Source organism: Stegostoma tigrinum, chromosome 4 (genome assembly GCF_030684315.1).
Source record: "Stegostoma tigrinum isolate sSteTig4 chromosome 4, sSteTig4.hap1, whole genome shotgun sequence".
Taxonomy (NCBI): domain Eukaryota; kingdom Metazoa; phylum Chordata; class Chondrichthyes; order Orectolobiformes; family Stegostomatidae; genus Stegostoma; species Stegostoma tigrinum.
The window spans coordinates 17,185,750-17,213,246 of record NC_081357.1 but is presented as its reverse complement, the minus strand read 5'-3'; the positions used below and the strand labels follow the sequence as shown (position 1 = coordinate 17,213,246).

The 27,497-nt window shown below is 42.1% G+C and overlaps 1 protein-coding gene across 2 annotated transcripts in view; it reads right to left on the bottom strand.

The window, feature by feature from the left end:
• Positions 1 to 1,880: 1,880 nt before the first annotated feature.
• The window catches only part of slc4a1ap (solute carrier family 4 member 1 adaptor protein), a 132,446-nt gene continuing 106,829 nt past the window's right edge, over positions 1,881 to 27,497 (bottom strand). The window contains exons 12-15 of one of the 2 annotated variants that reach the window (XM_059645182.1): positions 24,976 to 25,083; positions 20,638 to 20,708; positions 4,978 to 5,050; positions 1,881 to 2,988 (exon numbers count right to left, since the gene is read on the bottom strand). In XM_059645182.1, coding sequence (XP_059501165.1) covers positions 2,939 to 2,988; positions 4,978 to 5,050; positions 20,638 to 20,708; positions 24,976 to 25,083 — 302 coding nt within the window. In that variant the 3' untranslated portion in view covers positions 1,881 to 2,938. The remainder of the gene's footprint in view (positions 2,989 to 4,977; positions 5,051 to 20,637; positions 20,709 to 24,975; positions 25,084 to 27,497) is intronic. The other variant, XM_059645183.1, reaches the window with a different exon arrangement.

The window sequence follows — 27,497 nt, the reverse complement described above, 5'->3', positions numbered from 1 at the left end:
AGCTGCACACATCTAGGTAAATGGGGAGCCAGGAGGCAAGTTTTTTGCCAGAGTAACCATATACCAGTATCTGCTCTTGGAGCTACTATATTGCGTGGCTTTCCCAGTTTGGTTTCTGGTCAATGGTAATCCCAGGCTGTTGATTGTAGGAGATTCAGTGATGTCACCACCACTGAATGTCAAAGAACAACGGTTACATTCTCTCATTGAAAATGGCCATGGCCTTGGATTTGTAGGATACAAATGTTATTTGTCAATTTTCAGCTCAAATTTGGACATTGTCCAAGTCTTGATACAGACAGACACAGGCTACTGCATATCGGAGTCATTGCAAATGTTGCTGAACATTGTGCAGTAAACCCTAACTTCTGACTTTACAATAGAGGGAAGGTCATTGATGAATCAGCTGAAGATGGTTAGGCCTCAAACAATACCCTGAGAAACTCCTGCAGAGATGTCCTGGAGCTGAGATGACTGACTATCAACAACCACGACCATTTTCTTATGAGTCAGGTCTGAGTCCAACAAGCAGTGTTTTCCCCTCCATTTCCTATCAACTCTAATTTTGCTACAGCTACTTAGTGTCACATTTGGTCAATTGCAGCTTTGATGTCAGAGCAGCCACTCTGACCTCACCTCTGGATTTCAGCTCTTTCTTCATGTTTGGACCAAGGCAGCAATAAGGTCAAGTAGGTGTGGGAGAATCCAAACTAAATAACAGTGAGCAGGTTATCATTATGGAAATACTGCTTGACAGCACTGACGTTCACCAGTTAAATATCTGTGCATAAGTTGTGAAAATAATCTGATCATGTAATAAGTAGCCAGGTTGTAATTGCCCTGCTTTCTGTGGTCAGGACATACCTCAACAATTTTCTACTTTGCTGGGCAGATGCAATACTGTAGCTGTACTGATATAGCTTGGCTAGGGGCACAGCTAGTTCTGGAGCACATCATCAGCCCTGTTGCTGGAATGCTGTCAGAGCTAATAGCCTTAACAGTATCCATTGCTTGATATCATATCAAGTGAAGCGAATTGGTTCAATATGGACATTTGTGATGCTTATATACTCAAGAGGAGGCCAAGATGGATCATCATCTCAACACTACTTGCTGAACTTGGATGTTAGTACTTTAGCCCTGTCTCTTGCACTGATGTGCTGAGCTCCCCAATCATTGAGGACAGGGATATTTGTACAGTCTTCTCCCCTACTGAGTTGTTTAATTGTCTACCATCTCACACAGCTGATGTGACAGGGCTGCAAAGCTTAGATCTGATCTGTTGGCTGTGGGATCAGTCCGCTTTGTCTATTGTATGTGCTGGGGAAAGGGCTTTTAGGCAGGGGAAGAAGGAAAACAAGATAATTATTTTGAAAGAAAACAGGATAAGAGGCAGCTCCAAAGAGCTGTCACCAGCACCACAGACTGGACAGCTTCCACTTGAGCTGTAAAATTTTAGGAATTTGGCCTTTACATGAAACAAAGTTGTTCCAACTCCACGACGCTCAACGTAACAAAAGTCCCAAGAGGTAAAAATAGTAGGTAAACCCTGATACTTTACATTTTCCCCCTTCAAAGAGGTGCTTGCAAGATGGAGATATACTAAAAAAGTGGACTGACAAGAAAAAAATAGTAAAAACTTGATGTTTTACTGCTCCTGTGGGTAGTGTGCTCAGATGTGACCGAAGCTACTGAGGTGAACTATTAAACAGCAGTAAATGTAGGTCTGTGAAAAACAAGAACAGGTGTGATCCTGAGCCCATGCCTGGGTAAATCCAATTACATGTAGCTAGGCATAATAAAATCCATTCCAAATTTACAAATCCCCATGTCATTGCTTAATAACATCAACCATAAATAAATTAACAAAATCATATTCATAGCTCCAAATAAAATGATTTATTTTCGTCATAACAAAGCAACCAAATGCTATATTACCAAGCATATCCTCTCCCTTCAGCAAGGTGACAGACAGCACAATATAGTTGCTTTTGTATGCACATGCACCCACAACCACACTCAAGGTGTAATTTTCTGACCAATGTCTCTGAAATTATGGGGGTTCATGCTGCACTGTCAATTAACTGCAAAACAGATGCATGGTACACCCCAGGAATTTCTGATATGAGCTCCAGATGGGTTTCAGTTAGTCTGGAATCACAATATTAATCTTACATTACATTTGAAGATGTTGAAACCAAACACGAGCAAGCACTGAAAAAGCCAAAAACCAAGAGTAAACTGAGGCTGTATATAATAAGCAGAAGTGAATTGAGTGTAGACTTATGGTTATTTATTGTGGATACCTTGTCCTGAACTTCTCAAATGATTACTACAAATAGCTGCAGCCACTGACCTCTGTGTTGTCTGTGGTCATCCAAAGACTTACTGCTGCTCTAAGTAGCTTAAACTCTGGTTTGTGCTCTCAAGGGAAAATACCAAACTCAGGCATCAAATGGAAAACTCCTGTTTCATTTCCCATGTGGTAAGTAATTGTACTCCACTTTAGACAGGAGAACTAGGGGGCTGTCCCAGGCAGCAGTATCAAAGCCATAAGCACATCACGTTAGGAGTCACAGATATCAAATTGTTCTAACGTTTGATAATACCGTCAGATGTGTCTCCAATTGGGACTGCGACTCTGCCCCAGTGGGAACCCAAAAAAGGAGAAACAGAATTTTACGTAAATATTGTTTTGTGTGCTCTAGAGTCCCAAAAACATCCTAACAGGGATGGGGTGTAGGGATGCACAGCAACAGCAAAATGACCTTGATGAGACTTTCAGAGTTGCACCGTTCTCCAGTTTCATACAACACCAGCTACTGCCATAAGCTTCCTGACTGCACACATAGTGCTCTGAAGGTGGCAGTATAGGCACATTTACAAATCCCCTCCAGCCAGATGTACATCCTTGGGACATGGCAACTGCCTTGGGCTTTCAATAGCCATATTTGTCATTCAGATGTGTCCTACCATCACCCGTTTGACCTGAGGAAAAAAAGAAAGAAGGAAGTGAAAACCTGGCACAACAACAGAGAGATATGGCATTTTAAACATGAGAAAATTACACTGATTTCAATTCCTTCCACCTTATATTGGAAACACAAATGTTGCAAATGTATCATGAAATAAAACATGCTTGCTCACTAATAAATGTCAAGAACTGTTTGATGTAAGGAGGTTCTAAACACAGGGAGTGACCAATGCACAGAATGGACTTCTGTGTTGGACATTTGAGGCAAGACTTCCACTAAATTTGGATATTTTAACTGGATGGATGAATGAGAGTAATGCCCTGGAGATTCTTTCGACACCTTAAGCTATAATAGGTCTGGTAATCCATATCTATTTTGTAATATTTTATTATGAACCCCTACTGAATAGAAATAATTAACTTAACTACTTCTAGTGTCACAGAACATTGCCAAATCCTCAATATTATCTCGAAACACAACGCAATTGAATGCAAATGAATTTATGTGATCGCCCATCACTTCTGCTAGGAATGTACTTCATATATGATGAAATAGCACTAATGGTTGTGGAGATGAATGTTGCTTTGCAGATATTATAAGATCCCATTAACAGCAATGAGATGAATGATCTTATGTTTGAGTTGGAATTTCAGTGAGGCAAGGGGAAAATAGCTTTTTTCTACTAGTTCACGGCACGTGGGTGTGCTGTTGGAAAGACAAGTATTTGTTGCCCGAACCAAATTGCTTGAGAACAAGTATTCAATATAGATACAAACTCTTTGTAGAGAAAAATGGACAAATTAAATCAATCATGGCCTGTCGAAGCTCTCCAGAAGTGCAACTGTAAAACTAAAATGCACCACAGAAAGCAACTGTAATGTGAAGTAAGTATTTGACCAGGTTTATTTCAACAGGAAGAACTGTTATGAGGCACAGTGAAGACAGAATATGGTTTAATATGTTAAAAAGTAAATTTGACAGATTGCTGGAAGAGGGAAACTCGTGGCTTTCCCCTTCATTGCTCCATTCTGGTTTTAAAATGTTTTGCCCTTCAAGGTGCTGGAAGTTTGAGTTGATAATGATTTGCAGGGTAACAGGGCATCTTGGACACGGTTGAGTTATGGGATAAATAGTTTATCTCCTTACCCAAAAAAGACAAAGAAAGAATCAAAGGAAGTACTGAGAAGGTGGCTGAAATCCAAGAGGAGGGACAGACACAAGAATGATTAAAAACAAATGCGAAAATCCAAAATTCGGCACTTCTAAAACTTTCAAGAACTTGCCACCTAAAGGAATGAGTCACTTAATTAGTTTCTTCCTGGAATAGAGGCTTTTACGGCAACAATCAATCATTACTTTTCCTTGATGTTTCAGGTGATGTTGTTGTGCAGTTCTAATTTCTCTTAAACCAAGTGGCTTGCTCAGCCACGTCAGGATGCAGCTAACAGTAAACAGTCGATCACACTGTTGTGCATCTAGAGTCACCGGTAAGCCAAACAGGTAAAGATGGCAGATCTCTCTCCCTAAAGGACATTCATGAACCAGATAGGTCTTAACAACAGTCAAATATAGTTTCATGGTCACTATCACTTATTTATTAATTGAATTTAAATTCTATCCGCTGCCTTAGTGGGATTTGAACCCAAGACCCCAAACATTAGCCTGGTTATTACAATTATGTCAGCACCTCACTTCCTTTAAAGAGTTATCAGACTGTTAACTAACAGGCTCAAGCTGTTGTGTTTTATGTTTAAGCCTTTGCAAATAGAGCAACATCATGTGAGAATCATAGTGAGGCCAACAACGAGATGTCATAGTTGAAAAACAGCAGCAACTTTTCATGACTTGTCCTTACTAGATCATCTGGTCTACATCACAAGTTATGGCCCATGTTGCATGTTAATAATGGTGCATGCCATCCAGACACTGATTTTGTTTTAGCAAATTCCAGCCCAATGTCAGTCACTGCTTCAAATGTGTAAAAGTATTTGCACAGATGTACCTGAAGGGGGCATCCACACACAATAGTCAGGATCATTCACTGGGTAGTGCTCTGATGAGAGTTGGTGAGATGGCTGTGGGAAGAGAATGATTAAATAAACAGAAACAATTGGAGGACAAGTTAAATAATCAGCATCTGTTACACAATACAATATGGAGAAAAAAATGTAAAATGCTACAAATAGTGAACAGTTCAATGTTTTAGTCACCCTTCTAATCAGTAATGTTAAACCATGAGGTCGGAAGTCACACGACACCAGGTTACAGTCCGGCAGGTTTATTTGAAATCACACGAGCTTTTGGAGCACATCCCCTTTGTCAGGTGCAGTGAGAGAGCAGAGCACACAGCTGCAGAATTTATTGGCAGGGAGCTCTTGACCTACTTTGCCCAACCTTAACAAAACTGGTCCTGAAATTTTCCATGCTTTCAGTTGACCATCACAAAGCTCGCCTAGAATTTATGAAAGGCAACTAAAGGCTGACAAACCTATTTGAACTTTATTAAGAACATAACGAAGCTACAAAGGGATATAGATAGGTTAAGTAAGTGAACAAAGATCTGACAAATGGCGTATAATGTAGAAAAAAATGTGAAATTGCCTGTTTGGACATGAAGAATAAAAATTAAACATATTTAAATGGTGAGAGATTACAGATCTTTGAAATAGAGGGATCTGGGTGTCATACTACATGAATTGCAAAAGTTTAGTATGGAGGTACAGCAAGCAATCAGGAAAGCTACTAGAATGTTATTGTTTATTGTAAGATGAGTTGAGTACAAACATAGTGAGGTAATGCTACAGTTATTCAGAGCTTTATTGAAACCACACAAGTGTACCACAAGTCTGGCCACATCAGACTTGTATATTAACTTGCAGTCACTAAACAAGTCCAGTAAGCAATTAAGGAAAATGTTCTATTGGCTCTTGATACAAGACAATTTGAGCAGAGTGAAAAAAAAATCAACTGTAATAAAAAGAAAGTGCCTGGTGAGACCACAGTTTGAAGACTTTTTGCAGACATACAGAGGGAATGCAACAAAACTAATTCTCGTAATGGAGAAATTATCCTACAACGAACAAATAAATGGGCTTATATTCACTGATATTAAAAAAAACAATTAATTCTTACAGGGTTGACTGATATTTTGCTTGGCTGGGTAGCAGTGGGGCTGTGGAGAGCATCTAAGACTGGGAGACATAATATCAGAATAAGGTTAGGTTAGTTAGGGCTAAGACGAGGTGGAGTTTCTTTATATATAGATTGTTGAAAGCAGCGTCATAGGTAGACAGGCTTGTGAAGGTGGCACTTAACATGCCGGTCTTCAGTGGTTGAGGCACTGAGCATAGGAGATGGATGTTATGTTAACAGTTGTATAAGCTGTTGGAGAGGCCACACCTGGAGTATTGTGTACAGTTCTGGTCACCTGTTTATAGGAGAGACACAGTTAAACTGGAAAGTGTGCAAAGAAGATTTATGAGGATGTTACCAGGACCAGCGGGCCTGAGTTATAGGGAGAGATTGGCCGGAATAGGACTTTATTCCTTGGAACACAGGAGCACCTTATTGAGGTATATAAAATCATGAGGGGATAGATAGGATGAATGTATTTCGTCTTTTTTCCAGCAGTGGGGAATTGAAAACTAGAGGGCATAGGTTTAAGGTGAGAAGGGATAGATTTAAGAAAGAACTGAGGGGCAACTTCTTCACGCAGAGAGTGATGCATATACGGAATGGGCTGCCAGAGAAAGTGGTTCGGGCAGGCACAATAGCAACATTAAAAAAAAATTTGGTTAGGTACATGGATGGGAAGGGTTGGAGTGATATGAACCAAATACAGGCAATTGGAACTAGCTGTGGGGGCACCATGGTCAGCATGGACCAGTTTGGGCCAAAGGGCCTGTTTCCATGCTGTACAACTCTATGACTCTACTCAGAGGGCAGTGATTCTTTCAATGATCTACCATAGAGGTTCAGGTATTGAACTTATTCAAGACTGAGATTGATACATCTCTACATTTTATACAGATATCAAGGGGTATGTTGCAGGAAAATGGTGTTCAAGTAGCAGATCTGTCATGATCTCTCAGTTGCAGAACGAGCTCGAAGTGGTCTACTCCTGGTCCTGAGTTCTTATGGTCTTCGCCATTTTACATAAACTTTAGCTTAACCTAACTCATATCAAATTCTTTCCACTCATGTTGACTTACTTTAGTTCAAGGCCCAGACATGACTCAATTTAAAAATCTACTCCTGAAATCCCCCCATGGCCCTATTTCTTCCCAAGAATGTAACCTTTTCCAGCCCTACAACCGTCCAATATCTCTGTGATACCAAATTCTAGCCTCTTCCACATTCAGATGTTAATCTCGTCGCCACTGGCGGCTGTAAATGGTATAATTTCATCCTTGGCCCTCTTTTCCTTTCTCTTTTCATTATTTGACCAAGGTTTCGCTCCTAATAGCACCTCGTCTAGTTCTGAGCCAAATGTCATGTGACAGAAGTTCTGGAAAGAAAGTTAGAACACTTTTATGTGATGAAGTCACTATATTAATACAAGTTACTATTGTACATTGAATTCAATTTTCCAACTTGGGTTTATGATAGATTTGAATTCACAACTTTCAACTTGCCGGTTCATCATTTTAAGCTCTGCATTAGCACACCACTTACACAAAACTTGATATAATAAAGTTAACATGCCTGGTGCAAGCTTTAGCCTGAACAGGATAAAATTTGTTTCCATGGATTTTGGGTAGTATAATCCGGCAGTTGCTCCCCCAGATTTATTAATACTTCTATGAATGTAAGTTTGCTCGCTGAGCTGGAAGGTAAGCTTTCAGACGTTTCGTCACCATTCTAGGTAACATCATCAGTGAGCCTCCGGTGAAGCGCTGGTGTTATGTCCTGCTTTATTTATCTGTTTAGGTTTCCTTGGGTTGGTGATGTCATTTCCTGTTCTTTTTCTCAGGGGATGGTAGATTGGCTCCAAATCAATGTGTTTGTTGATGGAGTTCCGGTTGGAATGCCATGCTTCTAGGAATTCTCGCGCGTGTCTCTATTTGGCTTGTCCTAGGATGGATGTGTTGTCCCAATCAAAGTGGTGTCCTTCCTCATCTGTATGTAAGGATACTAGTGATAGTGGGTTATGTCTTTTTGCGGCTAGCTGATGTTCATGTATCCTGGTGGCTAGCTTTCTGCCAGTTTGTCCAATGTAGTGTTTGTCACAGTTCTTGCAAGGTATTTTGTAAATGATGTTCATTTTGCTTGCTGTCTGTATAGGAGTTCATTAAGTTCATTAGCTGCTGTTTTAGTGCGTTGGTGGGTTTGTGGGCTACCATGATGCCAAGAGGTCTGAGTAGCCTGGCAGTCATTTCCGAGATGTCTTTGATGTAGGGGAGAGTGGTTATGGTTTCTGGGCCCGTTTTGTCTGTTTGTTTGGGTTTGTTGCTGAGAAATCGGCGGACTGTGTTCATTGGGTACCCGTTCTTTTTGAATACGCTGTATAGGTGATTTTCTTCTGCTCTTTGTAGCTCCTCTGTGCTGCAGTGTGTGGTGGCTCGTTGGAATAATGTTCCAATGCAGCTTCGTTTGTGGGTGTTGGGATGGTTGCTCCTGTAGTTCAGTATTTGATCGGTATGTGTTGTTTTCCTGTAGACGCTGGTTTGAAGTTCCCCATTGACTGTTCGCTCCACTGTGACATCTTGGAATGGCAGTTTGTCCAAGATGTCGCAGTAGAGCGAACAGTCAATGGGGAACTTCAAACCAGCATCTACAGGAAAACAACACATACCGATCAAATACTGAACTACAGAAGCAACCATCCCAACACCCACAAACGAAGCTGCATTAGAACATTATTCCAACGAGCCACCACACACTGCAGCACAGAGGAACTACGCAGAGCAGAGGAAAATCACCTATACAGCGTATTCAAAAAGAACGGGTACCCAATGAACACAGTCCGCCGATTCCTCAGCAACAAACCCAAACAAACAGACAAAACGGGCCCAGAAACCATAACCACTCTCCCCTACATCAAAGACATCTCGGAAATGACTGCCAGACTACTCAGACCTCTTGGCATCAGGGTAGCCCAAAAACCCACCAATGCACTAAAACAGCAGCTAATGAACTTAATGAACTCCTATACAGGCAACACGCAAAATGAACATCATTTACAAAATACCTTGCAAGAACTGTGACAAACACTACATTGGACAAACTGGCAGAAAGCTAGCCACCAGGATACATGAACATCAACTAGCCACAAAACGACATGACCCACTATCACTCGTATCCTTACATACAGATGAGGAAGGACACCACTTTGATTGGGACAACACATCCATCCTAGGACAAGCCAAGCAGAGACACGCACGAGAATTCCTAGAAGCATGGCATTCCAACCGGAACTCCATTGACAAACACATTGATTTGGAGCCCATCTACCACTCTCTGAGAAAAAGAACAGGAAATGACATCACCAACACAGGAAATGACATCACCAACCCATGGAAACCTAAACACATAAATAGAACGGGACATAACACCAGCGCTTCACCGGAGGGTCACTGATGATGTTATCTAGAATGGTGACGAAACGTCTGAAAACGAAGCTTCCAGCTCAGCAAGCAAACTTACATCCAGAACCTCAACCTGAGCTACAAATCTTCTCAAAATGCGCTAATACTTCTATGAAAAACAAGAAGAGGGTACTGGTGGTCTGATCAGAAATGGGGGAAGGGGAGGTGTGTGGGAAGGGGCTTCAACAAAATTTTACACGTTACAATTAACAATTTTTAACAATTGCATGAAAAAATGGAGTTAATATTTTGAATGGTATCAGAGATAATGGGAACTGCAGATGCTGGAGAATCCAAGATAATAAAATGTGAGGCTGGATGAACACAGCTGGCCAAGCAGCATCTCAGGAGCACAAAAGCTGACGTTTCGGGCCTAGACGCCTCACATTTTATTATCTTGGATTCTCCAGCATCTGCAGTTCCCATTATCTCTGATACCATTTTAACCTCACTGCGAAGACTCTTCCAGGGATGCCTAACCTGAAGAAGTTACCCTCCTCTGATGAAGGGTCTAGGCCCGAAACGTCAGCTTTTGTGCTCCTGAGATGCTGCTTGGCCTGCTGTGTTCATCCAGCCTCACATTTTATTATCTTAATATTTTGAATTTTTGATTTGTTACTTTTACTCCTTGGTTTCCATGGAAAATGTATAAAATTTTTCAGACTATAGACTATATTATTTAATATTAATTTATATAAAGCCGTATCAGATCATCCAGATTCCTGAAAGCACTTCACACAGGAAATCATCAGTCATGTACATCAGCACATCTGTAATGAGATGAACGTCAAGCTGATCTGGTTTCTCACTTTCGGGAAAATATGCTGTTCAAGGTCCCAGCTTTGTGTTTGAGATCTTCTTCTTACTTGATTGGTGTCATGGTAACTATTAGAACATGTAGACAGGGATTTGGCATAACTGCAGAACTGTAATAGGGTGTCAGCCAAGATCTTGTGTTCCAACTCCTGTCAGCAAGTAGTAAACCCATGACTCTCTGGTTCAGTGAATACTGCACAATTGCAGTGATAATCTGATACTCATTGAAGATAACCAAACAGCTGATGTGAAAAGTTTGCTTCCAAAGTTACCATGTAGGCTTACAAGTAGGTGATCCTCTGGATTTCCACCATTGGCATTGGCAAGGGGGTAAGGGGGTTCACTTTTGACAGTACTGTGCCCACCTACTCACTCTCCCAACACATGGAGGTTTCAATGAAGAGCCATAGAGATGTGAATAACATCAGTGTGCGTTTACACACAGGCTTTAACACAGAAAGGCATCCAGAAACACCTAAAATGGCAGGAGTGTCTTAGAAGTTGATATTAGGGGGAGCACCCAAACATTTGATGCAATGTTTCTACTATTCTCTCGAATTGTAGAAAAACAACGAGCAGCACAGCTGGAGATTTTATCCTTCTGGACTCTGCCTTACATCAAATATTTTGAACTGTATGAAATGTGGTGAAACATTGTGTCTGGTTTCTCCCATCGTCAATGCAGGATTATCATCACATAAGAAGCTGTCACAAAACACTGATATACATTGGAATCAGGGCGGTTGTTTGATTTCATTTATGGTTATACTGCTGATGCAGTAGTAAGTTACAGAGTGCTGAAAGCGAGGCTGAGACTAAACACACTAAAGGGGACAAGACACAGTGCTGCATCCATCTCAGGGATAACATTGCTTAACTTTTAACACGGATAGCAGTGAGCAATAGTGAGTGGGAGCAAGATTGCAAATCCCATAACTCAATGAGGTCAATGAGCATTATGAAATACAGGGGTGCATTAAAACTAAGTCTGACAGACTATTTTCACTTGTTGGCTCCTTTGCTGCTAGTGAGATTCTGTTGCAGATGTTGAATCTGTGTAGACAATGTTCCAAAGAAGTTCAACCAATGCCTCTGGGGCTTCTTTCCCTCAGGTCAACTTACAGCTGTCTGTGTTATACATCACCACAACACCACCAAAAAATGCCAGGATATAAAAACCACAGATTATTCACAGACATCCTGTTTTCTAGTAGATGACAGCATGGCATTTACACCAACATGCAGCTTTTCATAAAGGACAGTAATGGTTAAATTTACAGAGCTGGACTGAATTTAGACCTTTCTCTGCAGCACTTAGTCACTGTTGTTCTAATTTATTGATTCCGGCCATCTGGCATAACCAATAATTCATACAGAATTTTCAATGCAACTGAGAAAGAGTTTACAGTCCCTCTCTTTCATCTTAAGTGAAACTGGTCATGTCAAATGGCCTGTCTTTGTGCTGTAAATTCTATATTAATGAATAATTGAAAGTTAAAACGTAGAAGATATGTCTGGGAAAGTACTTCTTAAATTCAGTCATTCACCTTTCTGTATTTAAAAAGAAAGGGTGTCAGTTAGCTCAGATGATTGGACTGGAAATCCAACAGTGCGGCATTCAATTCCTGCACCAGCTGAGGATACCATGAAGGGCTTCTCTTTTCAACCTCTCCCTTTCCAGAGGCATGGTGACCCTCAGGCCAAACCACCACCAGTCACATCTCTCCAATGAGCAAGTAGCCCTATGGACTGGTAGGATTATGGCTACTCTACTTTTATTCAAAAAGTATACATGAGGAAATTGTATTTATGCAGTGCCTTTCACGTCTTCAGAATTACTTTTTAATTATTTTGCTGTTTTCTGGAGAATCATGAAAGTCAATTTACAAACAACAATTAGCAAACAGAAGAAGTGATGATTTAGTTTATTATTATTGTTGTTAGATGAGAGATGAATGTCGGCCAGACAAAGTTCCTGCTCTTCACTGAAGAATGCCATAGCATTTTTCTATGCCCAGTTGAACAGGCAGACAGGATCTCGGTTTAACACATCATCCAACAGATGGAACCTCTGACAAAGCAACATGGCAACAAAGAGCATGTCTAAATTAGGGGCTGGAGTGCTCATGGAATGAGAAATGAGACAACTACCAAGCTGCTGGACCAGTGTTAAAATTGTAAATTGCTCACTACTGTTCTAAAGGGAAAGGAATACACCATCCTTACCTGCCTGACATTGGTTGTGGGCAGTGATAATGGGAACTGCAGATGCTGGAGAATCCAAGATAATGAAATGTGGGGCTGGATGAACACAGCAGGCCAAGCAGCATCTCAGGAGCACAAAAGCTGACGTTTCAGGCCTAGACCCTTCATCAGAGAGGGGGATGGGGTGAGGGTTCTGGAATAAATAGGGAGAGAGGTGGAGGCAGACCGAAGATGGAGAGAAAAGAAGATAGGTGGAGAGGAGAGTATAGGTGGGGAGGTAGGGAGGGGATAGGTCAGTCCAGGGAAGACGGACAGGTCAAGGAAGTGGGATGAGGTTAGTAGGTAGGAGATAGAGGTGTGGTTTGGGGTGGGAGGAAGGGATGGGTGAGAGGAAGAACAGGTTAGGGAGGCAGAGACAGGTTGGACTGGTTTTGGGATGCAGTGGGTGGAGGGGAAGAGCTGGGCTGGTTGTGTGGTGCAGTGGGGGGAGGGGACGAACTGGGCTGGTTTTGGGATGCGGTGGGGGAAGGGGATATTTTGAAGCTGGTGAAGTCCACATTGATACCATTGGGCTGCAGGGTTCCCAAGCATCTGCCAATGTGGTAAACTGCATCCACTGTACCAGGTGTGGCTTCCTCTACATTGGGGAAACCAAGCGGAGGCTTGGGGACCGCTTTGCAGAACACCTCTGCTCGGTTCGCAATAAACAACTGCACCTCCCAGTCGCAAACCATTTCCACTCCCCCTCCCATTCTTTAGATGACATGTCCATAATGGGCCTCCTGCAGTGCCACAATGATGCCACCCGAAGGTTGCAGGAACAGCAACTCATATTCCGCTTGGGAACCCTGCAGCCCAATTGTATCAATGTGGGCTTCACCAGCTTCAAAATCTCCCCTTCCCCCACTGCATCCCAAAACCAGCCCAGTTCGTCCCCTCCGTCCAAAGCACCACACAACCAGCCCAGCTCTTCCCCTCTACCCACTGCATCCCAAAACCTGTCCAACCTGTCTCTGCCTCCCTAACCTGTTCTTCCTCTCACCCATTCCTTCCTCCCACCCCAAGCCGCACCTCCATCTCCTACCTACTAACCTCATCCCACCTCCTTGACCTGTCTGTCTTCCCTGGACTGACCTATCCCCTCCCTACCTCCCCACCTATACTCTCCTCTCCACCTATCTTCTTTTCTCTCCATCTTCGGTCCGCCTCCCCCTCTTTCCCTATTTATTCCAGAACCCTCACCCCATTCCCCTCTCTGACGATTGGTTGTGGGCAAGTTGCCAGAGAAGATCGTGAGGGATGGGACTTGCGAATATTTGGAAAAGCAAAGGCTGATTAGGTATTGTCAACATGGCTTTGTATGTGGGAAATCATGACCCACTAACTTAATTGAATTTTTTGAAGAAGTAACAAAGGCATTTGTAACAATGTAACAAAGACTGTTGAAGGCAGAGTGGTGAATTTGATATAAATGGACTTCAGCAAGGCGTTCAACAAGATTTCGCTTGGCAGACTGTTTAGCTAGGTTAGATCACATGGAATACAGGGTCAACTAGCCATTTGGATACAGAACTGGCTCGAAGGTAGGAGACAGAGGGTGACAGTGGAGGTTTGCTGTTCAGACTGGAGGCTTGTGACCAGAAAGGTACCATAAGGATCAGTGCTGATCCACTGCTTTTTGTCATTTATATAAGTGATTTGGATGTAGAAGTATGGTTAGTAAGTTTGCAGATGACACAAAAATTGGAGGTGTAGTGAACGGTGAAGAAGGTTATCTCAGAGTACAACCGGATCTTGATCAGATGGGCCGGTGGGCTGAAGAGTGGCAGATGGAGTTTAATTTAGATAAATGTGAGGTGCTGCATTTGGGAAAGGCAAATCAGGGTAGGACATACACTCACTGGTAAGGTCCTGGGAGTGTTGCTGAATACTTTGGAGTGCAGTTCACAGTTCTTTGAAAGTAGTGTCGCAGGTACATGCAATAGTGTAGAATGCATTTGGTGTGCTTGCTTTTATTGGTCAGTGCATTGAGTATAGGAATTGGGACGTGATGTTGGGACTGTACAGGACATTGGTTAGGTCACTTTTTAAATATTGCGTTCAATTCTGGTCTCCCTGCGACAGGAAGAATTTTGTGAAACCCGAAAGAGTTCAGAAAAGATTTATAAGGATGTTGCCAGGGTTGGAGGGTTTGAGCTATAGCAACTAGATGAATAGGCTGGGGCTACTTTCCCTTTAGCTTCGGAGTCTGAGGGGTGACCTTATTGGACTTTATAAAATCATGAGGAGCAGAGAGGGCGTGAATAGCCGAGGTCTTTTCCCCAGGAGTGGAGTCCTAAACCAGAGGCTATAGGTGTAAGGTGAGAGTGGAAAGATTCAAAAGAGACCTAAGCGGCAGCTTTTTCATGCAGAGTGTGATGGCTGCATGGAAAGAGCTGCCAAGAGGAAGAGGTGGAGTCTGGTATAATTACAACATTTAAAAGGCATGTGGATGGGTATAAGAATAGAAAGGGTTTGGAGGGATAAGGGTCATATGCTGACAAATGGGACTAGATTAACTTAGAATATCTGGTTGAGATGGACGAGTTGGACCAAAGGTTCTGTTTCCATGCTGCACAGCCCTGTGACTCTATGGCTTGGATCACACACAACGAAAGTCCATTGACTAACCCTTGAACTGGCCTAGCAAGCTACTAACAATAACTATCAAGAACAGGTCATTATTGTTTCTCATGGCAACAAAAGAATAGGCAATGAACAACAACTTTGGCCACAATCCAAGAATACAAAGTACATTCACAATATCCTGACTCAGAGGTAAGAGTGCTAACCGCTGTATCAAGCTGAATTCTTAAATCTGTCTTTCTAAAAGGCAAAAAAGAATGTCTCCTGAAGAGTCCTGCAGGATCTGGCATGGTGCTGTCAGTCTGCTTTTGTCTGTTAAATAACAGGGTGCTACTCTAAGGTGTGTGTCCATTTAAAATACATACTTGCTTGGGATTGAGGCTGGGGGAATTTGGGTTGGGTTGAAGAAACTAACTGAGGAGCCAGTTCTGAATATTTTGAAAAAAACCAAAGAAAGGTCACTGGAGCCGAAAGGTTAACTCTGATTTCTCTTCATGGACGCCACCAGACCTGCTGAGAGTTTTCAGCAATTTCTGTTTCTGATTCAGGGTCAATTAACTTTGAGAAACTATGGCACCAGCCATACACTTCTTTTGCAGCCTTTTAGATCGATCCATCTGGAACACCTACCGTTGATACAGCATACTGTTGTATAGCCACACCAACATTGTGTTCTTATATAAATGTAGAGCAGTCTGAAGCATTGGCAGCTCCTGCAATATTGCACCATTATGACCTCCTTTGTTATAGGGTTCTATTCTAGATATTAATGATTGCTGGGCCAAGGGTGGAGGATGGATATAAAGTAATTGGAAAATGTTACTTGAGGCACTCAAATTTAAACAGGAATAAAAACAAAGTTGCTGGAGAAGCTCAGCAGGTTTGGCAGCATCTGTGAAGGGAAAAATAGAGTTAATGCTTCGGGTCCGGTGACCCTTCCTCAAAACAGGGTTTTGTGAAGGTCATTGTGCTTGCCCAATTAAAATGTACCTGTTCAAAATGGCTGAGCAACATTTCATCGTCATACGGAGTGCCATTTAGATGAACCATAGTCAATGCTGTAGGCACCAAAAATGGGGGCTTTTTTCATGCTACCCTAAACAAGAAATGAGAAAAACTCTTGGCTAAAGATATGACTGGCCTTTCTGCCTGAGATGGGGACTTGTGGGAAGAGAGCAATCAAAGTCCCCATTCCTGAACCATGAATGAGATTTGCATGTGCAATTTTCCATCAAAGTCAGGACAGGACAGGACTTAGCTGCAGTGAGCAGTTTGCTTGATGCTCACTGTCTATGTTCAACGAAAGAGGTCCCTTATAACAGCTCCCAGGCAGAAGCCAGTTTCCATGGGACTGGATTTGAGAGACTTTGGGAGAGGAGAAAATTGACAAGGAACAAAAAAAAAGTGAAAATACAGCCACCCACCTCTTCATTCATCCTTTAAGTAAGACTAGCAGATGAGCAGAATATTTAAACAAAGATTATGCTTTAATATAAAAAACAGTGACTACCAAAGGGCCTTCTGCAACAGATTGTATATGAGTGCTGAAATGCATAAAATATGATTTGAACAAGTAGGTTTTTTCCATTAGACTTTCATTAAAAAAGTGCTTTGTGCATCTTACTGATATCACCACAAATTTATCTTTCAATAAGTCATGCATGTTTTCAATTGTCTCGGGATGTTCACTTAAATTAAATTCATTATACTGGAGCTGGTTCTCAGTGTAACTCAATAATGAGAGGGGGCATTGGTTGCGAGAGACAGTAATAGGTGCAGAAGCCTGCACACCCTTGTTGTTCAAAGTATATCTGATCAAGTAATTCAGAAATAATGAGCTCTGACCTTAAACAGGCCCAGAGAATGTTTTGACCTCCTCGTTCCCCGAAATTAAAAGAAACACTTACATTCATATGACACCTGATAATATCTCAGAAAATTAAATACTTTGCACATAATGAATTATCACGGAGCTGCTCCAGTACCCCTTTACTCTTGGTATCTACCAAAGTGAACCCAATCAGTATGTCCTGTCCACCTACTCAATTACCAGTTTAGCAATCTACTCTCAATCATCAGGAGTTACTACCAGTGCTATCAAGTGGTATTTGCACAACAATAACCTGTGCTCAGTTTGGGTCTTTTCATCTCCCGGTTTCATTGCAGCCTTGATCCAAACACGAGTAAAAAAAAAAGTTGAATTCCAGACATGACTGCCCTTGGCGGCACGGTGGCTCAGTGGTTAGCACTGCAGCCTCACAGCACCAGGGACCCGGGTTCAATTCCAGCCTCGGGCAACAGTCTGTGCGGAGTTTGCACATTCTCCCCGTGTCTGTGTGGGTTTCCTCAGGGTGCTCAGGTTTCCTCCCACAGTCCAAAGATGTGCAGGTTAGGTGGACTGGCCATGCTAAATTGCCCATAGTGTTCAGGGGTGTGTGGGTTATAGGGGGATGGGTCTGGGTGGGATGCTGCAAGGGGCGGTGTGGACTTGTTGGGCCGAAGGGCCTGTTTTCACACTGTAGGGAATCTAAAACCTAAATCATATCAAGCAGTATCTGACAGAATGTGGCATCAGAGAGCCCTCGCACAAAGAGAGATGATCATTGCTGTTGGAGCCAATTATCTCAGCCCCAAATGTCACAGTACAAACTCGTCTGATTAGTCTCCTCGGCCCCACCATTTTCAGCCGCTTTATCAATGGCCTTCCCTGATGATGTTTGCTGATTGCACAATTTCCCACATCATTTGCGATTTGTCAAATAGAAAGCAGTGTGTATCAACATGCAGCAAGACCTGGGCTGGTAAATGCAAGTTACATTTGCACCACACAAGTACCAAGCGTTGACCACCTCAAACAAAAGAGAATTTAACGACGATACATCATTTAATGTCATTATCATCACTAACTCCTCCACAATCAATATCCTGGGGGCTTATCACCAACCAGAAAGTGGACAGGATTAGTCATATAAATATTGTGGCTATGACAGCAAGTTAGAGATGGTGCGTTCTGAGGTGAACTGTGGTAAAGTCAAGAAGGCTCTCCACTTGTCTCATGAAAGCACCATACAACAGCAGCTCAGCACCAAACATGGACAAACCAGTTCATCTGATGGACACTCTATCTTTAAATTCCCTCCACCAACGACACACCACAACTGTCCTATGTACCAACTATAAGATGCACTGCTGCAAATTACCACTTCTAGCATGATGGCAACGTCAAACACTTTTTTCCATCTCCGCCCTTCGTATTCTGATGGACTGCAGCTTCCATGACATCCCGCCATGATCCTTCAATTACAAAAGGTCCAACACCTGCCCGACAACCTCCTCTCACACCATCCAAAACCCAAAGACTCTTTCCAGGCACTTACTTACTATTAAGTCTTTCAATTTAAGATACCGAATTTACCAATCACAATGTAGCATGCACTAGAGAATCCAAATGCAAGCTGTGACAGTAATCTGCAGAACATCTCTGGTAAGTCTGGAGACATGGTTCTGAGATTCTGATAGAATTAAAATGAGAATGTTTCTCTTCCACTCCTGCTGACATCTTTGTCCTGGACCTTCTTCCAATGAAAGTCAACACAAGCTCAACTGATAACCCCTCAGCTCTCAATTATGCTCTTAGACTGAACACCGAGTTTTACAATTTCAAACTAAAATCTGAAGATTTTCTGCAGGAAGACAGAAAGAAGTGGTGGAGAGGGTTAACAGAGCAGGTGGAATGAGGGAGAGATGGATTGAGAGACAGACCATAAGATAGAGATGGTGGGGGGAAGGTAGAGACAGAAAGTGGGGAGGAGATGGGGAAAGAGGAGTCAGAGGTGAGGGTTTGGTGGAAGATAGCAGTAGGGCTACGAGTGTCGAAGGGGGGAGAAGGAATAAACCACACAAGGATTTCATTTGAGTTTTATAGTGAGAATATGAAAGGGTGAGTGAACCACCATGTGGAAGCGCAAATACGGAAAAAGTGTGTTACTAGTTTCTAGAAACATGAATTTGTCCTCTTACCTCCCTCCCAATTCTTCCTTCCAGACCCTACCCTGCACAGGAGTAGGTTGTCAGGGTTTTGTAAGGATTATCGACTAACAATAATGTGCCACACCGTACCTTTCAGGCCAGGCCAGTAGGAGCTTTATATAACAAAAACAGGAAGTGCTGGCATACTCAGTAAGTCCGGCAGCATTTGTACTGAGGGAAACAGAGTTAACGCTCAAGTCAAAAATGACTTGTCCTCAGAATAATATTATAATGCTTATCCAGATCTGGGGAGCCCATGCTTTTGTTTTAATATCTGTCACCTGGGTGCTCGTCAGTGGAGCAGGAAAAGGATGGGAGGGGTGGAAAGTTTAGAAAGTTTAAATGCGTGTTTCTGGTAACTTGCTGATTTCTCAAATTGCTGATGCTCACATCCTGATTGAGGAATTACACACCACTCAGGACAGCTCATTTAAGCTTCCGGGCCCACAGAATGCAAACAAGGGAACTGCTCTGGGGGCAGCAAGGTAGGAAGACCCATCTTTGCTGTCTCTGTAACAGCAAAGCAGAGACTGAACTCAACATTTTGAGAAAACTAAGATGAAAGGTGCGGTGGCTCCATGGTTAGTACTGCTGCTTCACAACACTAGAGACCTGGTTTCAATCCTGCCTTAGGCGGCTGTCTGTGTGGAGTTAGCATATTCTTCCGGTGTTTGCGTGAAATTCCTCTGGGTGCTCTGGCTCCCTCCCATAGTCCAAACACGTGCATGTTAGGTGAGTTAGCCATGGGAGATACAGGGATAGGGTGAGGGTAGGTCTGGGAGGTGGATGGTCTTTGGTGGGTTGTTGTGTCTTGATGAGCTGAATGGCCTCCTTACAGACTACAGGGATTCTACGATTCCCAACTCTCTGTCTTCTATTAGTTACCATGCTAAAATAGTAACTTCAACAGCATGGGATCTTGTCTTATTGAGGTGGCAAAGTGGGTCAGTGGTTAGCAACTCCTGCCTCACAGCACCAGGGAGCCAGGTTCAATTCTGCCCTCGAGCAACAGTCTGTGTGAAGTTTGTACATTCTCTGTTTGCCTGCATGAATTTCCTCCCACACTCAGAAGGTGCGCAGGTTAGGTGGATTAGCCATGGGAAATGCAGGATTACAGAGATAGGGTTGGTGGGGGGTGGGGAGTGTGGGGGGAGGTCTGGGTGGGATGCTCTTCAAGGGGAGATATGGACTTGATGGACCAAATGGCCTGCTTCCACACTAAGGATTTAGTAATAACTCTGAAGTGAATCTGCCAACACTCTGTGACAACACGCCATGATTCCAGTCACTTATTATACACCTAATATATTAAATCTAAAACTGCCTTCGCATGGCCAACCTACAAACTGACTGGTAATGTTCTTAACCTACAGAAATGATTGTACCAATAGGTTACTCACTTTCATTGGACCATATATTTTCTTCTTCACAACTTTTTCATCATTTTTGTTAGACTTCGGCTGTATCTTGGCTTTAAAAGTAAACAAAAGAATATTCCCTTAAATTGAACTTATTTATTCAATTCAGAAAAGTTTACTTGGCATGTAATTTTCAAAAGATGCACATTTTCAGTGATATTTCGGTCCAGCATATTTTCGCAATCATACATAGTCTACTCAAGGGCTGTGTCCTTTGGTTAATAGACATCACTGTGAAGGACATGGAAATTAACAACTTTACAAGCCCACGTTTTGCTCCCAAACAGGTTACCTTGTAAGAGCAAGGTTTCGAAATGGGGTTAGAACATTAACTGGGGTTACAAGCTGACATTTTGGAGTCATGAGTTCCAAGGCTCTTAGGGGAGATGGATGTGTATTGGTAATATCACTGGACTAGTAATCCAAGACCCCAGGTTAATGTTCTGGAGCCAAAGGTTTGAATTCCCCCATAACAAATGGTGACGTTTGAATTCAATAAAAACCTAGAATTTAAAAGAAATATTGGTCTAACGGTTATCATGCAACTATTGTCAATTGTTGTAAAGACCTATTTGGTTCACTAATTGCCTTATGTGAAGGAGATCTGCCATCTTTACCTGATCTGGCCTACATGTGACTTCAGACCCACAGCAATGTGGCTGACTATTAATTGGCTTCCTAGGTGATTTCAGATGGCGACCTGTTCAAAGACAACTAGTGAGAGGTGACAAATGCCCAGTTAATCACTGATGCCCATATCCTCCATCGAAATGAAGAGGAAAAAAATGGCTGATCGCTTCTCAAGAAGCTGTGGCAATTTTCAAGCCTTGAACAAAAAACAAAGAAAATTACAGCACAGGAACAGGCCCTTCAGCCCTCCAAGCCTGCGCCGATCTAGATGCCCTATCTAAACCTGTCGCCCATTTTCCAAGGATCTGTATTCCTCTGCTCCCTGCCCACTGATGTATCTGTCTAGGTTCATCTTAAATGATGTTATTGTGCCTGCCTCTACCACCTCCATTGGCAACGTGTTCCAGGCACCCACCACCCTCTGCTTAAAGAACTTTCCACACATTGCTCCTTTATACTTTTCCCCTCTCACCTTGACATTGTGACCCCTAGTAATTCAGTCTCCCACTCTGGGGGAGAAAAGCTTCTTGCTATCTACCCTGTCTATACCTTTCATGATTTTGTAGACCTCCATCAGGTCCACCCCTCAACTTCCGTCTTTCTAACGTAAATAATCCTAATCTACTCAACCTCTCTTCATTGCGAGTGCCCTCCATACCAGGCAACATCCTCGTGAACCTCCTCTGCACCCTCTCCAAAAAATCCACATCCTTTTGGTTATGTGACAACCAGAACTGTACGTAGTATTCCAATTGTGGTGGAACTAAAGTCCTATACAAATGTAACGTCCAATACAAATGTAACATGACCTGCCAACTCTTGTACTCAATACCCTGAAGCGGGATCACCATCAATAAAATCATGGGGAGAACTGTGGTAGAAAGACTGGAAGGCAGAACACTCATTGGACAAAATGGTCATACTCGTAATGGGTATACTAGTATTTTAAACAATCAGGGTTTGTAAGGGATTATCAAACACAGTAACACATTTGATACTGACATTATACACTGTGATTTCAATCCCAATTATCTTATTCTGAAAAGAAATGAGACCAGCATCTCCTCTTAGAGCTACTGAATCGTAGAATTTTGTAGCATAGAAGAGGTCCTTTGGCCCATTGAGTCTTTACCACCAAAAATACATTACTACTTACAATAGGCCCACTTGCCTGCATAAGTTCCATAGTCTTGAATGTTATGACTTCTCAAGTATTCATCCAAATACTTTTTAAAGGTTGTGAGGTTTCCCACTCAACTACCCTCCTAGGCAGTGCATTCCAGAATCCCACCACCCTTTTCCTCCAATTGCCTCTAAATCTCTTGTCTTTCAATCTTTTAAGATTATGTGCCCTTGTTATTGGCCATTTGGCTAAGAGGAACAGTTGCTTTCTATTTACCCTGTCCTGTCCTTCAATCTTACATACCTCCATCAGGTGCCCCCTCAACCCTGTCTGTTCCAAAAAGATAACCGAAGTTTACCTAGCCTCTCTTCATAGCTGAAATGCTTTATCACAGGCAACATCCTGGTGAATGTGCTCTGCATCCTGTCCAGTGAAATCACATTGTTCCTAGAGCGTGGCGACCAGAACTGCACACAGTATGTCATCTGTGGCCTAACCAAAGCTCTGTACTCTCCAACATGGCCTCCCTGCTCTTATAATTAGATAATAGGCCCCATTTAGAATACTGTGTCCAATTTTGGGCCCCACACCTCAGGAAGGACATACTAGCCCTGGAGCGTGTCCAGCGGAGATTCACACGGATGATCCCTGGAATGGTAGGTTTAACACACGATGAACGGCTAAGGATCCTGGCATTGTATTCATGAGAGTTTAGAAGGTTGAGGGGAGATCTAATAGAAACTTACAAGATAATGTATAGCTTAGAAAGGGTGGACGCTGGGAAGTTGTTTCCGTCAGGCAGGGAGACTAGGACCCGTGTGTACAGCCTTAGAATTAGAGGGGGTCAATTTAAAATGGAAGTGAGGAGACATTTCCTCAGCCAGAGAGTGGTGGGCTTGTGGAATTCATTGCCACAGAGCGCAGTGGAGGCCGGAACGTTAAATGTGTTCAAGGCAGAGATCAATAAATTCTTGATCTCACAAGGAATCAAGGGCTACGGGGAGAGTGCAGTGAAGTGGAGTTGAAATGCCCATCAGCCATGATTAAATGGTGGAGTGGACCTGATGGGCCGAATGGCCTTAATTTCACTCCAATGTCTTATGGTCTTATAATCTATGCCATAACTGATAAAGGCAAGTGTCCCATATGCCTTCTTAACCAACCAATTAACCTGTCCTGCTACCTTCAGAAAGACCACTGTTCACAGGGGATATGAATTGTAACAAAGTTCTAATCTTGAGCAACCATCTCTAAGCATAGCAGCACATTCTACATCTCCAAAACATCAGAAATACACTTACACTCCCTCTTGTAGTTTGCCTTTCTCCTTTGGGCACCAACTTTTCTGTTAAATCTCTGGTATCTCGTTTAGATAATGTCAGCAAGCTCTTCAGTCAAGGCTGTGTTTCACATCCAAGCTTAATTGTCTCCTAATCAAAGCCTTTCTAAGTCCACAGCTCAGCAGGATTGTCAGTAGCAATTAAGAATGGAAACCCCACTGGCTGTCCTCTCCCTAGCAAGGACTGACATGTTTCATTAAAGGTCTCAGGCTGAGATTGGTTAACTTAGTGATGCAGACGGATTGTGGTGCTTTCTAGTCTGTGTTTCTTAGGTCAAGCATGCCAATGGTTAGTGGCAAAGAATTATGAGTGGCTTGTTTCTTGAGATCATTTTCTTTCCTATTTTCTGCCCCTGAAAGCATGAGCTAAATATGCTGCAATTGGTACTGGGTGCTCGCCATTACTTACCCCATCTTCACTTGTTCTTGTGCAAATATCTCTGGAGAGTACATATGGCCAATTTAACCACAGTGGTCATCACAACTTAATGATCCTACTCTCACGAAAGTTCATCCACACAGTTTCAGGAAAAGTTTGCAAGGTAGAAAATCAACCTGACATCCCACAAGCTTAATTATAGTTCTCAAGGATGGCTACAGGATCCCACTAACTGCTTGTCTGAGATTCAGTGAACTCTGTGGAAAATAATGATCAACTAACTCGGGGGAACCATGATTAATCTGGAAATCTCCTTGTTTCATACGGTTCAGGTAAACTTAACACTCAGATAAATAGAGCCAATGGATCAAGGGTCTCTTCTGTGCTGTATGACTATGATTCTATCAACTGGAAATGGACCTCTGGGGAAAAGATCCCATCATTCAGTTTTTAGAACTCAAAATATGATTCTGGCAAACATTCTCAAGTTTGACAGACCCTTGGCTGAAGTGAAGCCTCCTCGATTGTCCAGTTCCCTTCTTGATTTTGTCCACATGGTTAGCTGACTGGAGGTGGATGGGCTTTGTAAGCAGACATTCACTGGGTTAAAGCTAGCATTTCGCCAGACTGGTTTATTCAAGACAAGGGGGTCCTACACCAGCACTTAACCCTAGTCAGTCAAGGTGATTATTATGGTATAGATATTTTACTTCAATCAAAATAAGTTTTATCTGAAACTGTTCAGTAGATGATAGAACATCATTTCCTCAATTAGATTTATATAAACTTGACTGATCCAAGATTTTTACTTAACATGTCCAAAACTAAGTGTATTTAAATTGTCTATACCTGGCATTGAATCTTTCAATGGAGAGTCGATGTCCCTGTCTTCTATTGAAGCTGCTGCACCATCCTCACCTCCTTCTTGATTGGAAACCTGAGCCGACGGTGTGGTTTCTATTTGAGGGAGCAAAGCAAAACAGATCAGCATGTTCTGTATCAGACATCTGTGTGTCAGGCTTATTCAGGTACTATTATTGAATTTTCACAGCAGTTAATTCCGTGGAAAGACATTTAAAATGAATTGCAAAATCAATGTATGAATGGTCTTGCGTGAAATTATATAATATCACTCGGAGCGTTTATCTTTTGACTGGCTTAATCAAGTGAGAAATCAGGTAGGTTCAGATGAAGCATTTTCATGGATCATACAGTATACTTCATGGACAGTGGTGCAGGGTAATTGCTTATGTTGGGATAAGCAACTTAATAACTCAGATTTTAATTCCCACTGTTGGTAAAGAAATAACATAATCTCATCTAACACCAGAATTAAGTAAAGCAAGAGGATGAGATATGAAAGATAAGCATTCAACATTTGCAAGTGGAGAGTGGACAATAGCACCACAATGTATTTCTGGAGAGAGATATGGTGAGGGAAATATGGTTGATCAGTTTAGGGCAGACTACTTGTACCCAAGGACTTCCTGATCTGTTGCTAAAACTTGTATCTACTTAAGTGTTTGATTATTACAAACATATGCTCATGATAAAAACATGCTCCTAGATGTTATTTACTAATTAATGAAATTGGATACAACTGCTTGAAAGTGTACATGGAAACACGGTGCTTTGAGCGGCAATTTAATTTCCTTCAACGGAGAGGTACAACACAAGGAAATCAATATTTGGACAAAACTATACATTTGTTTTAAATAAACAGAAATTTTTTCCACAGGCTATAATTCAGTGTCCCTGACAGAGTTTTCTATTAGTCTCAGCAGGCCAGTAAGGGAGCTAAGTTCTTCAGAGAAGCTGGTGAATTGGAGAGTTCACATTCTCAGGGTAAAGGAGTTTGTTTTACTGAATTCCCTATTGGACACGGTGATTATCATACATTTATAGCCCCCTTTCCCCATCACCTTAACTTAAAAATACAGCTGAGTATGTGAAAAGGAAAAATTATGCAAAAACTGAAGAGGGCAAGGAAATGGGATTGGAGTATACAGCTTCGGTTAACAAGCTAGTGCAGGAACCTCCTTCAGTGCTGTAATTTCTTACTGTCTAACCAATATAGCAGCAAAAATAGCCTCACACCTCTCTGCTAAAAGTTACAAGATAAAAATTACGCCCTAATTAGCTTTAAGGAGTTAATACACTAGAAATCAACGTAGTCTGGCAAACACAGTGCTGATGGGTGAATAGGACTTGAAAATGAGTTAGGATAAGGATTTTTGGATGAACTAAAGTTTCAAGGGTAAATGCAGTCTCAGTTGATGAAAAGACAACTCTCTGTTGGCTGTAAGGATCTTCAAAACATTTGGGACATTTACCTGTAAGTCTTTGTGGCAATGGGCCTGTGTATAAAAACGATTAAAGTTACAACCTCACTTCCAGAGAGCTCAAGGATGATTGATTTTGGAAGTAAATTTATTATTCAGCTGAGGGTGCAATTGATACACATACTGAGGCTGAAGAAACTTTAATTTGCTGTTAACTGACTGAGGAATCTTTGATACTGACACTGGTTTCTTTAGATGTACCAATATCTTTTATCTTTGTGAACCTCCAAAGCTTAACAAAACTGTTAACCATCAGCTAAATTACGATTTGATCATCATGCATGAATTAGTGTGTCTGGTGCTTGAAGAGGCATCACTCATGTTGAACTTCTCAAACTTTGCATTGCAAATTAGACTGACAAACTGCTAGTATACAAGACAAGGAAATGCTTTGTTCTTGTGCAGGAAGGTGAAAAAGCAGATGGGAGGTTTTTTTTAAAACAAAGCCCTCACTAGCTAGGTTCATGCTTTATTTTGAAACTATTCCAAACTTCTAATTTTTGACTATGATGATAATGAGCATGAACCAAGGATATCATCTTGATGGACTACATTTTTGGCAGCTTATTGAATAACTACTTGTATTCACATAGAATTTTAGAACTGCAAACTTGCCAAAGCAGTGCAGAGGACAAAACGTGACACCATGCCACCTGAGGAAATAGGTTGGTCTTAAAGATATTTTTAAAAGGAGTGGAGAAAGGTAGAAAGGCAGGGACATTCAGAGTTTACTCCAATGCTTGTGTAGCTGTAGTGATAGGGTGAAGGTAATCAGAAATTGGACAAGCATATGGACGTATATGGAATAGTGTAGGTTAGATGGGCTTCAGATGGGGACGACAGGTCGGCACAACATCGAGGGCCGAAGGGCCTGTACTGTGCTGTAATGTTCTATGTTCTGTTAACATGGAGAATGCTGTACTTAAATACAGAGGAGGCCTGAACGAGGGAAACAGAGTTCACAGTAGGGGATTATGTTGTATAGAGGCTAGAGATAAATAGGGGCACAGCTGTGGAGGGACTATAAGG